Here is a 17200-nt window from a genome sequence, read left to right as displayed (position 1 = left end):
AAAAATAATATATATATATATATATATATATAATTTATATATTTTTTTAAATTATTTATATATATGATACTGATTAATGAGACATTTATATAACGTTATAATTTCAGTTTTATTTTATCATAATTTAATATAAAGATTATACATTATAATGTGTTTTTTTTTGCTCCATAAATTGGTCATGTGCTGAAGTCATGGCTGCTGTCATCTAATATTTCGTTTGTTTGCGAGAGTTGTTTCGTCTTCCGATAGGCACTGTCACTTCCTTTTTTTAACTCTTCTTATTCTTTCTGAAAGGTTGACGAGTGTTCATCTTCTCTGAGAACCTCTTCTCTGGAGATCTCGATGTTGTCGTCGTCGAAGTCGGATACTGCTGGGACCGGGCTGTTTCTAGCTTTGCTGATGTTGCTTTGTTCACCATTGATTGGGAGTTTTCGGGGGGATTTCACATAAGCCAGGAAATTAACTGGAGCGAGACGTTTCTCCGATTTGACATTTTTTAAATATTTTTTCGAAGATTCTATCGTTATCAGATCGCTGATTAGAGTTTAGTTCAATTAAGCCGTGATAGTGTAGCTTTTTTTTATACTCACACGTGTTGTCAGGAACATGCTCTGATAAAATAAAATCTTTTTTTGAAAAGCGTTTTGAGGAGGGGGCAATCGTCTAAACGGATCGCTTTGAGTATTCCGAAAACTATTATCCGATAATCAAATTTCCATTCGGATGCTGAAGAATTACCTCTGTACAGGTTCCAGGTTAAGGTATATTTTGGAAGAAACTGCACTGAGATTGGAAAAAGAGGAGATGATACTGAGTTAGTAGACCCTGTAAGATTTAAATTTTCGTTAACTCTCCATCTTAATAAACATTTCTTAAGGAAATACAAGAAAAGAAATAATTTGTAACATTTGGAGATCCTGTGAGAGTTAGGCGCACCTCTCTTGGCGAGTGGTGGCCATTTTGGTGATGAGATGTTGAGTTGGATCCGAGAAGTGAAGATGGGAACACTGCTTTGAACGTTCTCTCGCTCGATATCAATTTATATCTTACACTCTATAACATAGGTTCCCAAAGTGGTCCAGGTGAACCCCCAGGGGTCCATAGGAGACCACACGGGGGTTCACGAAAAATTTTCTGGTTTTCATAATAAAGAACAAAAAGTTTGGCTTGAATTTACCTATCAACGTAAGCAGGTTGCATCATTCACTAGGTAGGTACTCAAAAATATTTGAGACTCAGTTCAAACACAGAATTGAATAGAACAATAGATAATAGTACACCACATGTCGAGACTTGCAAAGTGCCGCCCGTGCGCCAGCTTGCATTTAAATACCCTGCATGATGACTTCAGAAATAGATTTGAAGATATTCTGACGATGGAAATACCACCATGGATCATAACCCCATTTGATGAAACGGAAGAGGCGAATGTGGTATTACAAGNATGGTCTCTTGCGGTATTTCCTGCCAAATTCGATCCAATTGTCGAACGAGGTCGTCAACATTCCGTGCCAGATGCAATCGCCTTCCCATCATATCCCAGACATGCTCGATGGGAGAGAGATCTGGTGATCAGACAGGCCAAGGAAGAGTTTGACAAGGTTTCAGACAGTTCATAGCAACACGTGCCGTATGTGGTCTGGCATTGTCCTGCTGAAAAACCAGTCCCGGACGCTGCAAAGGGAACGGTAGCAAAACAGGTCTTAGGATGTCGTCGACGTACCGCTGTGCAGTAAGTGTACCTCTAATGAAGACCAAAGGAGTCTGGCTGTCAAAGGAAATGGCACCCCAGACGATAATGCCTAGTTGAGGGCCGGTATGGTGTGTAATAGTGAAGGCAGGACCCCCCCCCCTGCTCTGTGCGTCTCCAAACACGTCTTCGATGATCGTCAGGACACAGTTGGAAGCGGGATTCGTCGCTAAAGACTATACGTCCCCAGTCTGCATCATTCCATCCATATCTGTTCAAAACATTCATGCATACGAAATTTCAAAGCAATCGGATGATTGCTTCTTGGTGCGTCAATTTTTTTGTTTTAGAGTGTATTTGGTGTTTTCCCTGAATGTTATGTTTGTTTGTATTTTTGTGTGTTGCGGAAATGAAAAGATTTAATAAAGAATAGATTTCCAATCCTGGAATATTTCTTTGCCACACACTACAACCCTTTTGAGAGTGTGATCTCTGTCCCGAACGCACTTCCTTTTTATATTTATCTTCAAGGTTGTTTTCCTCTTTAACCGCTGCCTTTTCGTTCCCGTGATATTAACGGGCTGGAGTGTTCAGTAGTAATGCGCCAATAAGAATAAAACTAATTCATTTCTTTTGCCCGGAAGACATTTTATTTCTCATTTTTCACACCATATAGCAGTACCAGGATATTTTTAAGGTAATTGTAAATAGTTAGTTTATTTTAAACTAGATACTAGCACTAATCAAATTATGTGTATTTGGCAAAATAGACACTTCTATGATCGTTTTCTTGAAAATTATCCGATCGTTAAGGGGCTAGACATGACTCTGTCTTCTTCATCTTGTTTGAACAGGTGTTTTCTTGAACGCGCGATGTGATCCGTTGGTTATTTTTAAATTTTATGATCTTTAAATTTTATGATTGTCTGGGATGAACAAGTGTCATTCGGTTATAAATAATTGATATCAGTAATTAATTTCGTAATTAAATTTGTTCAATTATTTAAATAAATAGATTTTTTTTAAATACTGAAAAGCCTGCTTAAACATTCCTCCCTCCTATCCTTTATGTTTGTGTTGCATGGTAGGATGGTGGATAGTACATGAGAATATAGAGCTAGGGATGCATCCATCCCTCCTGTCCTTCAGGGTAGAAAGGTGGATGAATAGAGGGCCCTGCCTCATCACCTCATCCCATTTCCCCCCTCTATGTATCCCTATGTAATATAAGCTGTGTGTGAATATATATATATATATATTCAATCCGAAATCGTGAAAGTTTAAAAGATTGTTCGCTCAAGAAACTATGGTCTTCCTTTCATTTTTTTAAGTCACCATATTTTATGTTTTAATTACATATGACTGTAAGTAAGAATTTTGTTGCTAATTCAGATTTGTAGCAGAAAAATTAATTTATCATTACGGTACATTTGTCACTTTTTTTTCCTTCAGTTTGGTTAAAATGAAATTGATTTAATATTTTTAATATATTACCCAGATGAAAAATTTAAATCACTCATTTGAGTCTTTACTTTATCGCTCACAACTTGCGTCGATTAAATCTTAAATATATGTAGCGTTTTGATTACTTTTTTTTGGTAATTATTGCTACGAATTGTAACTTTTTTTAAAAAAAATCTCGATGTCTTTTACTTCTCAGTTATTACTATAAATATTCTTGTGATTTTTTTTTATTTATTTTTCAATACCGATATTATTACAGCACGCGATTGGCAAAGTTAAAATCGCGCATTGAAGAAATCACTCTTTGACGCACTTGGTTTGCACCGATATCATCGATAATCCATGAGGTATTTCAATCGTTTGTTCGACGGTTATTGTCTCGCAGTGGAGGACTGATCGTTAGATCCTAGTGGAACACCGAAATCAAGCATCACTGGTTGCAGTCAGTGTGTGAGCAGGAGACCACTTTGATCAGCCTGCAAAGGGACTGAGGGTGTATGGTATCAATCCTTGTTAAACTCTGAAGTGCTACCGTAAAGTGCTCGACTTCGTGCGGGTCGTCGGACTACCGAAGCAGGAGAGTCGTCCCCTCTGCAGAGGATCAAAATTGTGATGGCATGTCTTCAGATCATTTCCCAGGGATGTTTCCCAGACTGTAATCAACAACACATTTTTTTAAAATTAATATTGATAATTTTTTATGCAATTTTATTACCCGCAAAATTCAAGTCGCGCATTTTGATTATTTACTTTTAATGTGACGATTTCTTCTTCTTCTTTTTTTTTAAAAACTTTTTAGCAGTTTTTGCTTGTGCTACTGATTTTCACATTGTTGGTATTTCTCCACGCATTTAAATAATCAGTTTTTGACACGCTCAATTTATGCCAGTAATATTGTAAATCTATGTAGTGTTTCGAATGCTTTTTCTGCAGTTATTGATAATTCTTTTTACGTGGTTTGTAAATATCCCGATGCATTTTAGACAATGAGGGAAATTCTGATCTCGCATTTGAATATTTACTTTTTGATGCAATGATTCTATCGGTTTTTCGTTCAGTCATTGCTATGGATTTCCACCTAGTTTTTAAAATCCATCTTTTTTATTGCAATTTTATTTAGGACTACAACCGAATTACGAAACGCAACAAACATTTGAGTAATTTCTTTTTACAGAGTTCGATTCTCTTGATTTCGACTTCTATCTTTTTTTTTCAGTAATAACTATCGAAGGATTTCACAGTCTTTAATTATTTTGGTTTTATGTAATTAGGATTTACAAAATTCAAAAAAGGAAATTATCAGTGCTTTTTTCTGCCTCCAGGAAGCGAGAATATTGCCCATAGTATTAAAATTAAGAAAAAAAGAAATACATTAACAATTAAAACAATTATATACAGTAATACGAGTAGGTGGTTTTTTTAAAAAATTTTTTCATTGTAAACACAATGCTTCTGTTACTTGAAATTAGTAATTGTTATTATTAAAAGTATCTTGCAAAAAGATATAAGTGCTTGGGAAGTATGTCATAGAAAGCCCAAAAAAATTCTTCAACGGGGTTTTATCTATGTAATAGTATTTGTTTTTTTAATTCAACTTTTAATTCTTTGTACAATGAGCAATTTATACAGTGAGCAATTCACAATAAATATATTGATTTTTGTTTTTAGTATGTGTGCATGGATGATTGATCAATTTGGAAATGAAGAGCAGAAGCAAAGATTTTTGCCACCACTTGCAACTATGGAGAAGTTTGCCTCTTACTGTTTAACTGAGCCTAGTATGTTTAAAAATGCCTTATAATAACCTTTTATGTCTACTTTTTATTAGCCTTTGAATATATCCATTTCATCATTTGATAAGTTAAAAAAAAAATTCATGAATTTCTTGATCTACATGAAACATACTGAAATTATTAGCCTTAGTATTTGTAAAAGGATTTAATAAAGATGTAAATTAATACTTTTTATCTATATAACCGTCGATGAACAACTGCCAATGTTGAACACCGTAGCCTTGTAAATTTTAAACACAGTCCAGATGACGAGGGAACTCCTGGATCAAGTATTAGGAGAAATTTGCCTTGATGGAGGACTTTTTGATGGAACTAACCTACATTTGCATTACATGGAGAGGAAAAGTATGAATTCCTCCCACCGTTAGCCTAACGTGCAAGGGGATTCGATCTCAAAAAAGTGAAATGCAGAGGGCATATTGATGCGCAAAGAGAAAATGTGACATCACCTTAAGGAGGAACAACACTGCAAAATCCTTTAAAAAAGGATTTTTTGAAGGATATTTGCAACGTTTGGGTTAAATTTAATAATTTTTTTTATCAAGTTGTACATATTTTCATCTTCAATTTATCATGTTACAAATATAACATCTTTTAAAAATAAGCACTTATGTAATACAATATATATAACTTATTTCTTAAAAGTGTCCATAACTTGCTGTACTCATAAGTTGAATTGCAATATTAACGCTTGAAATTAGTATTAACCCTTTCATTGCCATCTATTTTGGTGAAATTTGTTTAAAAATCAATGCTTTTTTAAATAATGTTTTAATTTATAAAAATTCTATGTTAATTGTTATAAATACAAACAATCGAATGAACAGTCCTGTTGTCAGAGAAAGATATTCTTATATCAATCTTATTAACTTGCTGGTAAAGATTGGGAATTTTAACCATATATATATTTTTTTTTAAGTGTAATACTAAAAAAATTTCCTTGATGTTGGAAAATATTGACTCTTCCATTATATAGGGAAAATGTGACCATTTTTTTGTTTTTTGATGAGTGATTTTAAAACATTTTCCGAGATGGTGACAAAGATTCTACTTACTGCATTTACATGCTCGTGCATATTATACATATCTGGCGTAAAGCGTCACCTTTATTAATTACCATTGTTTTATTCAAGAGAGAAGATGAACAGAGGAGGAATTTAATTGACGACTAACGAAAATGTAGGTGTATAGAAAGAAATTTCTTTTGAACAATTTTTTTCTCAAATAACAATAAAGAGCTACTCCCTAAGCAATCAAAATGTTGAGTCTCATCCTTGAAAACATCATTTTTAATTTAGTTATTTTTAATTGTTTTAAAATAAAATTAGAAAAATTATCTTATATAAACTAAAAATAATGAAGAAAACATCTTTCAAAATTTAAAGAAATTATTTTAAAAGTACATCACTCTCTTCAGGAAAACATTGATTAACAAAAAGAAAGACATTGATTATCGAAACTTACATAATTATAATCTAAGATTGCATAAATCCATTTTTTTCAATTCACATTTCCAAATGAAGATTTTGTTGAAAATAACAAAAACTCTAGACATAGTAATTTCGTTGAATTTCACGCATAACATTTTCTCTTATTTTCACTCATAAAAACGTTTTTTTTTTTTTTAAAGAGCTTTGTATTATTTTGGTTGTGGTGATTATAAACACTTTAAAGTTTAAAATTAGAGATAAGTTATTTATTTTCCATCCTTTTATCCACTTTTCTTATATTTTTAAATGAGAATTTTGTTATCAATAAGAATAGAAAGTCTGAACGAATTTTGTTAAAATCATTTTAATTTCTCATTTTTTTTAATATTTATTACTTGTTATTTCTCAGAATATGTATCCAGAGCTAAAGTGCACTATAATTTTTTAAAATCTTTATTATCTTTACAAATACTTAGATAGTGGAAGTGATGCAGCTTCTTTGAGTACTACTGCTAAGAAAGATGGGGATTATTATATTTTGAATGGGAGCAAAGCATTTATTAGTGGAGCAGGAGATAGTGATACTTACGTGCTTATGGCAAGAACTGGAGGAAAAGGACCTAAAGGCATTTCATGTATAGTTATTGAAAAAGGCACTCCTGGATTAAGTTTTGGAAAGAAGGAAAGGAAGGTTGTTATATTTATCTTTATCTTATGGTTAGAAAAATATTAATTACTTTTAGTTTGTATTTGCTCATTATGATGTATAATTTATGCTATTAACGTTTTTGTATTGATAATTATAGAGAATTTTTAGATGTTTTCTCTTAAAAAATATCTAGTCATGGAGTTCTTAAATTTTTTTTTTTTTAGAAAAAGGTTTAAAGATTTTCTTGAAAATTTTAAGTGAGTCCAAATGTAACTTCACCCCAAAACTGGGAATTTGACACCCTATCAAATTGCCGGATTTCACTCTTCCATTTTCAACTGTAATTTGCGCTTGCGCTAAAGGGGATTGAATAAATCAGTTTTTTTTATCCAGACTGACCATCATTAAGTGCATCCTCAAGATTATATTCTTAAATGTTTCTGGAGTGTTGTCAATTTCATGTTTGAGTTAGGAACTTGAAACTTCTGCCTTGATAGTATTGACATGTTAGTTTTTTTTTTAATTCACTTTTGTTTCAGAATTTTCATTGTTCTTGATTTATTATGACAAATTATTGTTTTATTATTTTTGATCATGCATTAACTATTAAAAACAAAATATTTTTTAATTGTCTGCTATGTTTTTATCTATTAAGGAAACTATAATTTTTAATTAAATGAATTTTGATTCCTAAGAGGTGCGGTATCATTTGCAAGTTTTGCCTGAAATGGAATCCCATCTGCTTTTGTTAAAAATCATCTGATTTCATATATAAAAGCAGAAGATAGTATATACTTAAACATACAATTATCTATTAATAAATTAAGATTATTTTATGACTCGGATTGCAGCTTTCTTTTACAAGTGATACATTTCTGATTCTCTTACGTTTTAAGGTCTTTTTTTCATGTTTTTTTCATGCACAATAAATTTTGTACTAATAAATTAGTTTTTTTTATTCATAAGTTTCAAGATAAGACTTTTTTTAAAAATTCAATCATCATGCCTTGTTCAGGGTTTTAATTTTTATGTTAGCACTTCTTTTTATTATGTTTCCATTTCATTAATTTTAAGTGTTTTTATTTCATTTGATTAATTTTCCTTGTGTTTTATCATTTTTTCTTTTTCGAATAGCTAAGTATGAAATATATTGCTTTTTTTATCACTAATTTTGTTTTATATTAGTTACTTTGGTAATTATGATAAATCTTTAGTTTATTATAATTTGATTTTATTTAGTTTATTATAATTTAGCTTAACTTCAATTAAATGAATAACTTCAAATAATTAATTATTTGTTAGTTTCTTTTTGTGTTGGTTTAGTATTTATCATTAAAATAAGTTTTTTCTAAATATTTATTTTATTAATTTTGTGGTTTTATCATCGTAATTTATATTTTCTTTCTGTTTATCCATCTTATTTATAATTCATTTTTTTAGGAAGAAAATCTTAGCATGTTGCCTTTTGATAGTTTTTCTCCCCACTTTTTTCCTTTCTATTTGTAAAAATCTTTGTCAATTGATAAAATTGATTTAATTTCAATTAAATATAGGTTATTTACATAATATTTTTATTTAGTTTTTGATTATTTTTTAAGGATGATTTAGTTGTTGAAAAGTTTTTATTTTTATTTTATTGATTAACAAATTCTACTTATATTTTTTGTTTCTTACATATTTATTTGATATGTTAGCAAAATTTATCTAGTGCTTGCCTGTTGATAAAAAGCATTATTTTTTAGTTATAAACTATTTGACTTAATTTAATGAATATGGATTAATTTTAATTAAATGTGGATTGTTTATTTATTTGCTGGCTTGTTTTCAGGATTGTTTGATAATTGATGTTAAATATATGCTTTTTTAAAAATTATTTTCTTTTTAAATTAGTATCTCTCAATTAAGTTTTGCAATCTTATTATTAGTGCTTATCTTTTCTGTAGTTTCAAGTAGCCTCAAACTCAAGTGTACCCCTTGGCCACAAAATTCCAGTTCAACTGTGTATGAAACTTATTTTGTTGAGTTATTTTAGACTGCAATATTGATTTAGGTTTTTTTTATGTTGTTAATAACCAAAAATGTATTTTGGTGTATTTTTTTTGTAATTACTGTTTTTGAATTATTTTGAAACTATAGCTTGGATGGAACTCTCAACCTACTCGAGCGGTAATTATGGAAGATTGCAAAGTACCAATTTCAAACAGAATAGGTGAAGAAGGGCAGGGTTTTAATATGGCTATGCATGGATTAAATGGTGGTCGTATCAATATTGGTAAATGATAAAATTTATATTAAAATAAGTATTTGAAATCATTTATTGTTTTAGTATATCTGGTCATCTTAATTGTTTCTTTATGCCGGTCAATATGCTTTTTTCTGGAGGCACACAAATAAAATTAAGTATCATAAATTGGCCATTATGTCTCAAGATCAGTTGTATAACTGAATGTTTTAATTTATTTTTGTTTACTATTTGCTCTGCATTGCATACGTGTCAAAACTATTTTATTTTCCAGGTAGACTTTTGAGGTTTTATGTAATAATATTTTTTGAGAAAGTTCTAACTTCATAATAAAAATAAATGTTCATGTTTTAGTAAATGGTATTTTAATCAAAAGTCATAGTAGGCAAAATTACTAGAAATGAAAATTAAGTTATGTTCCTAAAATAATAAAATTTTGAATATTTTGCTCACTGAAAATTTTAATTAGGTTGAAATGCGTGCCATACTATTGAGCATTATAATAAAATAGCATAAATTCAAATGAAATTGAGTTTTTCTTCGATTCTTGTACTTTTTTTAAACTGTAACATAATTCACTTTATTATCAATCAGTATAATCTGTGAATTGTATTCTATATTATGGTAAAATTAACAAATAATGTTATTTGATTGATGATAATATCCGATTTCCAGCATCTTGTTCACTTGGAGCTGCTCAGGCGAGTTTAGAAATAGCTTGTGATTATCTCAAAACAAGAAAACAGTTTGGAAAATCTCTTTCAGAATTTCAGGTTTGTAACTTTGCCCTTTTTTTAAAAAAATAATTAGCTTTTATTTCTGAAGAGAATATTTTATTTATTTTAAGAACTCTCTTTTTTTGTTCTGTGATGTTATACAAAAATATTTTTTTCATACCAAAAATTAAATTAGAAAGATTTGCGGTCTGCTGTCAACTACATGTTTGACAAATAATTAAATGCAATAACAAATAATTAATGACAAATAAGTATTTGAGTTCTTTTCACCTTTATTGAATATTTTTTTCTTTCAATTTTCATAAGCTCTACTTTTAAATTATTTAAAAGACAGTCCTATGTATAATATATTTTGTAATCCTATGTTATACATTTTGTCTAAACCACAGTTAGCAGCTTTTGACCATGAAGAATGCTTGTATGTTAACTGCTTTTTAAATGTTTTTTAGTTAATTAATGATCCATTTAGTTAAAAGAAAATTTTAAAAAAACATTCAGTGCTTTAAATCAATGAAATATGAAAATTTTAAAGAATGATTTATATTTTGTTTGTGTCTATAAATTTGTAAGGTCTTATGTATTAAAAAATTGGATTGTTACTTATAATGATCAAATTAAATGCAAAATATCATTTATCAATTGCAAATACATAGACAGTAAAAGCTAAGTATATAGAAGTGGCTTTTTATTAAAAGTTAGCTATTAATTTTCAAGTTACCATTGAAATGCTAATATTAAAGATACTAACATTATATGTTTATAACAAGTTAAAAATACTAGCCTTCAACTAACACAAAATTTTTATTTTTTTTAGAAATACATTTTTCTGCTGTTTATGCAGGCAATATTATCTGAATAAGGCTTAAATTGAAGAAATTTTAATTTAGCTCTGGTATTAATACAGAGGAGCAAAAAACAAACATTGTTTCATTCTTACTATTTAAACCCTATACTTTTATAAATCAATGTGTGGGAGAAAACAAGCTAAGTTCAAGCTTTCCTGCCATAGAAATTTTTGCCTTTCCTGAAGTACAGATCCTCATAATTAAGTCTACAGTCAGTTGACAGAACCAATCCAATCTATATATGTATTTTGAATCTAATGATAAATATGTCAGTTTCATTTTTAGTCTCATAATTTGTATTTTAACATTAAATATGTTAATTTATTAACAACAAGCTTACTATGATGACAATTTCATTATGCTATTATGATTTTAATTATAACAGACTTTACTGCTTTTTTAATTTACAGCATAACAGCTTTCTTCTTGCTCAGATGTCTTCTGACATAGTTGCAGCTCGTTTGCTGGTTCGAAATGCAGCAGTTGCTCTTGAGAACAAAGCACCTGAAGCAGTATCACTATGTGCCTCTGCAAAATATTTTACTACAGAAAATTGTTTTACGGTAAATTTTTAAATTTTTCAGAGCCTTAAAGTAAAATTAACTTGTAATGTGTAACCTATTTGATATTGTCTCAGGACAACTTCTCTGCTGACTTAGATGGTTTTCTTAATTATTTAGGAATGAGTTGTTGATGGGTGTCTTATGTAACTAATATAATATATGTATATAATATACAAGTAAAAATTACGCTTTGGAATAACTTTTTTCTGTTGCATAAGATTTATAAACAGATCGTAGGATATTTTTGTGTTGCTTATTTCCAATTAGCAATCAGTTTCTCTCAACAAGCTACAGCTTTTATGTAATTTGATAAAATATTTGATAAATAATGATTTGATAAAACCAGGATTCTTTAAAATTCACTCAAGTGAATACTAAGTGTCCCCTACTTTTCTGCTACAAGGAGAGTGGCGGTTTTTCTCTCTCAAAGGAATATACAAATGTATGTTCTTTATAAACCTATATGCTCTTTGTAAACCTATATGTTCTTTATAAAATTGTGCATTTAAGCTAAAAATAAAATATCATAATTTAAAAAAATTAGCTAAGATCAAGCACTTGTATAAATTCAACAAAAGATTTGTTCCTCTGTTTCAATCTTTGCTCCCATATTATTAAACATAAAGCTCTAATATATATATACAGGGTGATTCTAAAAAGATACGCAAAATTTTAGAAAGTGATAGTACACACCCGAGCTAACAATTTTTATCAAAGAATGCATGGTCGAAAACAAAACGCAAAACCGCTAGAGACGTCAAAGTTTATGTACTTATATGAGGCAAAAACACACAAAGAGCGATGAAGTTAAGTTATAAAAGCAAATATAATGGCATGTGATTACAATAAGTGTTCAAAACAGTGGCCGACAGCTACTATGCACGTAGTACAACGGCGAAGAAAAGATAGGCGAACATTCTGAAACACACCAGGCATATCACGAATATTCCCTGCAGCGGCCGAAAGCTTGGCGACAAGTAACGCAGCACAGTAACTCGCAACAGGAATGGAGCTTTCACGTTTGCATCAAACAACTTTCCAAATGCGCCAGCACCTTTGCGTTTTGTTTTCGACCATGCATTCTTTGATAAAAAAATTTTTGCTTGGGTGTGTACTATCACTTCCTAAAATTTTGCCCATCTTTTTAGAATCAATATATATACACACACACACACACACACACACACATATATATATATAACTCTAATAACCACTTGTTACAGCAATTATGTTATTGATTTATGTCCCAGAGATATCTTTTATGATATACAAGTTACCATCAGAATATACTAGTTATACATAAAATACTTGTATGTAAAAGATATTATTTGTATAAGTATTATAACTTGAGAAAAACAAAGATTAAAACTTGTTACATACATCTGAAATACTGATAGACAGAACATTGCAATTTTGAAAGGTGAATTACATCAACAAATTTGAATTATGTGACAACTCTTGTTAAAGTACCTAATTGAGAGCAGAGATATACAGATCAAAAGTTATACCCTAGAAAGCAAAATAACCACAATACATAATTTTTTACCTTTATATATGTTTTCCTCGTATGTGAGATTCTGAAAAATAAACTGAATAACTTTTGATATCTTATAAAATTTCCTCTGTGAAGTTGAAATAATCTGGATTTTAGGGAGATGTAATATAAAAATGCTTATATATGCTTGTATATATGCATTATATGTGTGTGTGTGAAACTCCCCAGTTTAAAAATAGTCTAAAAACACTTAAGGTGTTAATAATTGACATGGAGATGGATTTTTTTACCCTTATCTTTCATGAACAATACCATTAGCATTTCTAATTAGTTTTGAAATATTTTTGTTAATAATTATTTCTAGAAAAAGTGTTTTTGTTATTTTTTTTCTTTTATTAGGTTCTCATTTTATAGTCTCGATATAGGGGAATGTGTGTAGCTTGGGGAAATTGTGTGTTGCTAATATTTCAGAAGTCCCCAGTTCCTTGGTATGGATACATAGACCCCGTTCTCACTTAAAAAAACATATAATTATATACACACCGTTAGCTAAAGAAATGCAATACTTTCATGTATTATTCATGAAGCATTTCCGGTCTTTTTTCATGTTTACTACTTTAGAAAGAGGAAAAAATAAAATAAAAGTATTTAAATTAAACATAAATATGTTAATTATAAATAACTAACATAGTAAAAAATTACTTTAGTTATTTTTTCGTCGAACTTATTGCAGTTTTACTTGGAATAATTTTATTTACTTCTAAATATTACATAAAATTAGTAATTCATTAATTATGAACTGATTCTAATTTAAGTACTTAAAATAAATTTAATTTCATTAACTAAACTTAATTTTAATACATTTATTGTTAAAGATTATCTGAAATAATATTTAATTAATATTTCATTAAGCATGCTCTGATACCATCCTAGAACATAATCATAATATCGATGTGATGCTTGAAAGGGCAAACACTTTTAAATTTTACTTATGTGTTTGAACTCATAAGTGTAATGAAAAAAAATTCAATTTCAATTCTTTAAATTTGTTTTAAATTTTTATTTAGGATAATTTTGTGTCTTTTACCTTACTGGTGTTATTAACACCTAGTTATTAACATTTCAATTGAATTGTATGACAGTTTCGTATTTATTTAAGTGCAATACATTTCATTATAGATAGTCAATAAAGCATTGCAAATGCATGGTGGCTATGGTTATTTGAAAGATTATCCTGTGCAACAATATTTGAGAGATATAAGAGTTCATCAAATATTGGAAGGTAAATTTAACTAACATGTTTGTTAATAAGCTGTGTGATTAATTTTTTAAAATTAAATTTTTAATTATTTCGTGTAGTAAGATAAAAAATTTTTTGTTAGTTTTGCATTTCTTTTAAAATTATTTTGTTGCTACATTATTTTTTCGTTTAGCTTATAAATTTTCATAATATCAATTATTTCTATTAAAATGAGTATGGGAATTTAAGGAACCATGTTTTCATTAATCACACATGTTTTTATAATCATAATGTTTACTAATTTTGCATACTCAAAACTTTATCTTGAAATGATGTTAAAACATTATTTTAAATGAGGCAAAAGCATTTGTCAGGACAATCACATTAAAAATTATTAAAAATATGAGTGTTTTAAGATAGATAAAAAATTTAAGGGGAAAATTAATTTTTTTTAATTTATTGAATCTGATGAAATAGTTAATGACCGACTTGGATCATAATGATTTACTTGGATCATTTTTTGGAGAAAGTGTTTTTTTTTTCAAAACAATTTTTAAAGTGGGATATACTGTATTTTTTAAAATATTTTTTAATAATATTTTAATCCCTCTCTCACACTCAATTTTTTTAAATATACAAATTTTGAATTTTATTTTTAAAGGTACCAGTGAAGTTATGTTACTCTTGTTGTCTCGTGATTTGCTAGGGGTAACTAAATAGTGAGTATTTATGCCTTTTTAACCCCTTCAGTGCCTTTTGGTACTGTTTGCTTTGTCTATATTTGTCTTCTTGCTTCTCACTTTTTCTAAGTGTTTATTTTCTGTGGAATAGGGAGGTAAAATTCTGCAAGGAGCTTAAAAAACAGAAGAATGACTGGTGATTATTGTCCATCTTCTAAAATGCAGATGAAACTGACTGATAAATTTTTTTAATAAAATAAGCCGCAGGGATATTTTTTGCGAAATTTATTTAAAAATCTATATTATCTGTTTCTGTATGATCTCTATGTGATCTGTTTCTGTAAATCTACATGATCTGTTTTATTTTATTTTGTTTAAAGTTTTTTTGAGATGATTTTATAATTTTCTTGAAGCAGCGTGCCTTATCACTAACTAGGACAAAATAGTTTATATCTTATTTCAATTTGTAGATGAAGCTAGAAATTTAAAAATTAATTTTAGTATTTAATAGTTTTTAGCATAATATTTAAATAAAGATAAATTTTTTAAAAATATTCTTTATATCTCAAATAATCACTCAGCAAAAAAAGAAAAAAAAAAAACTTTGGGAAAACATGTTTTTATTTTTTAAAAAGACTAAAAATCTAATGGTTTAAGTGAATAGCTATGATAATGACTGAAACAAACTATTGTGTGTGCTAGAACAGTAATAAGAGAGTTCTTCAAATTTAATTATCAGTAATTGTTTTAAAAATATTACTGTGTTTAATTCAAACGTTTTGATTAAATTAGAGCGTTTAAGAATATTTCATTAACTTTAGTAGAGTATCACAGTAAAAAATATATTATGATTCTTTTTTTTAAATTTATTTTTCAAGTAAATAACCCATTCTGTAATATACTCTACAATAATGCTTTTAATCATTGGTTCTATTTTCTCTTTTATTATGCAAAAAAATGTGTTATAAGTTCAATTTTGAATTTTATTTACTGAGGAAATAATTTTTTTTCCATTTTATTGTGAAACTTTTTTGCTGTAAGTGAGTTAATCATAGCTTTTCGATAGGCATATTGCACTAAAGATATGTAGTGCTGCTTGAATTTATTTAATAAAACAAACTTTTATAACTTTGATAAATATTTTTTTTTGTATCACTTTTCTATATCAGTCATATGAATTGTTTAGTCTTTTTAACTGCTTCCTACTAATATTATTAATAATAATGATAAGTGTCCCAAAATTCGTGCAAAATTTGGATTTGGCACCATTTTTGTGATGAAATTCTGACGATCAAGAAAAAAACACCTTACAGTTTAGGATTATCAAAAATTGAGCACTTCATTAAAAAAATAATGTATTTTCATTGTTTGAACAATATTGAGTTATTCCCTAGTTTGGTTATCTTCTGTTTTGATGATTAGAATTGCATGTTCCAGATTATGCAATTTAATGCTGTAAGATCTCTCTCTCTCTTTTTTTTTTTTTAAGGATTATGTCAATAAGCCCACAATCACCCATGTCTTAAATTAGAAAACTAAGTTTTTTTTCCACCAAAATTTAGCTATATTTATCAGAACCATATTTGAGAATTTCAATTTGATGTAAGAGTGTATTTGTTCTAGCAAAATTGGGAATATTATTTATGGGATATCTTATTCCATACTAAACCCTATACTACTATATACTTTATGAGTCAATAAACAAAATGTTACATTTATTTAATTAAAAATCTGTGTTTTCATCCAAATTACATTTTTTCGAATTTTAGTTGACCCTTTAATAACGAATCACTGTCATGCATATAATAAACAAACTTTTTATTTCAAACTTCTTTAGGAAAAGAAAATGCTGATTTTTTAAATGGAAAAGATTTATTTACATTTCATGGAAAAAAATTATACTCTATTGCTTTTCGAGAGAATTAAAAAAATCTAAGTATTTTGCTGCTGTCAGATCTGAAAAAACTCTTCAAATCAATGTGCTTGTATAAAAACATTTGTATTTGTTATTATTTCATGTTTTGAGAAAAAGTGTTTTGAAAAAAAAAGTGTTAATAATCTCAAAATATATAATACTAACAAAATACATATAGAGATAAAATAATTCATTTGTTTAAAATGCATAAAGTGGTCCATAAGTCCAGATAATAAAATATTGCACGGAAATTAAAAGAATGAGTTGTGTTTAGCTTTATATCATTTTGTAAAGCAATTACATAAATAAGCCTTACTAACAACAAAGAATATTTTTGCTGATATTAATTTGAAATAGCTTATCAGCTAAACTCGAATAAACTTGCTTTTATCACATTTTATATATTTTGTCATTATAAAAATGCAAAATATTTGCAGATTTTTTTTTTTTTTTTTTT

At 28.5% G+C, this 17200-nt stretch overlaps 1 protein-coding gene across 2 annotated transcripts in view; it reads left to right on the top strand.

Moving 5' to 3' along the window:
* Positions 1–16922, top strand: part of LOC107449514 (isobutyryl-CoA dehydrogenase, mitochondrial) — a 47330-nt gene extending 30408 nt beyond the window's left edge. The window contains exons 4-11 of one of the 2 annotated variants that reach the window (XM_016065056.3): positions 4823–4932; positions 6854–7068; positions 9163–9298; positions 9944–10041; positions 11261–11413; positions 14088–14190; positions 14810–14867; positions 14980–16922. In XM_016065056.3, the coding sequence (XP_015920542.1) occupies positions 4823–4932; positions 6854–7068; positions 9163–9298; positions 9944–10041; positions 11261–11413; positions 14088–14190; positions 14810–14867; position 14980 (874 nt within the window). In that variant the 3' untranslated portion in view covers positions 14981–16922. The remainder of the gene's footprint in view (positions 1–4822; positions 4933–6853; positions 7069–9162; positions 9299–9943; positions 10042–11260; positions 11414–14087; positions 14191–14809; positions 14868–14979) is intronic. The other variant, XM_043054892.2, reaches the window with a different exon arrangement.
* Positions 16923–17200: the final 278 nt, after the last annotated feature.

This window comes from Parasteatoda tepidariorum, chromosome X2 (genome assembly GCF_043381705.1).
Source record: "Parasteatoda tepidariorum isolate YZ-2023 chromosome X2, CAS_Ptep_4.0, whole genome shotgun sequence".
NCBI classification, from domain to species: domain Eukaryota; kingdom Metazoa; phylum Arthropoda; class Arachnida; order Araneae; family Theridiidae; genus Parasteatoda; species Parasteatoda tepidariorum.
This window is presented reverse-complemented; position numbering and strand designations above follow the sequence as displayed.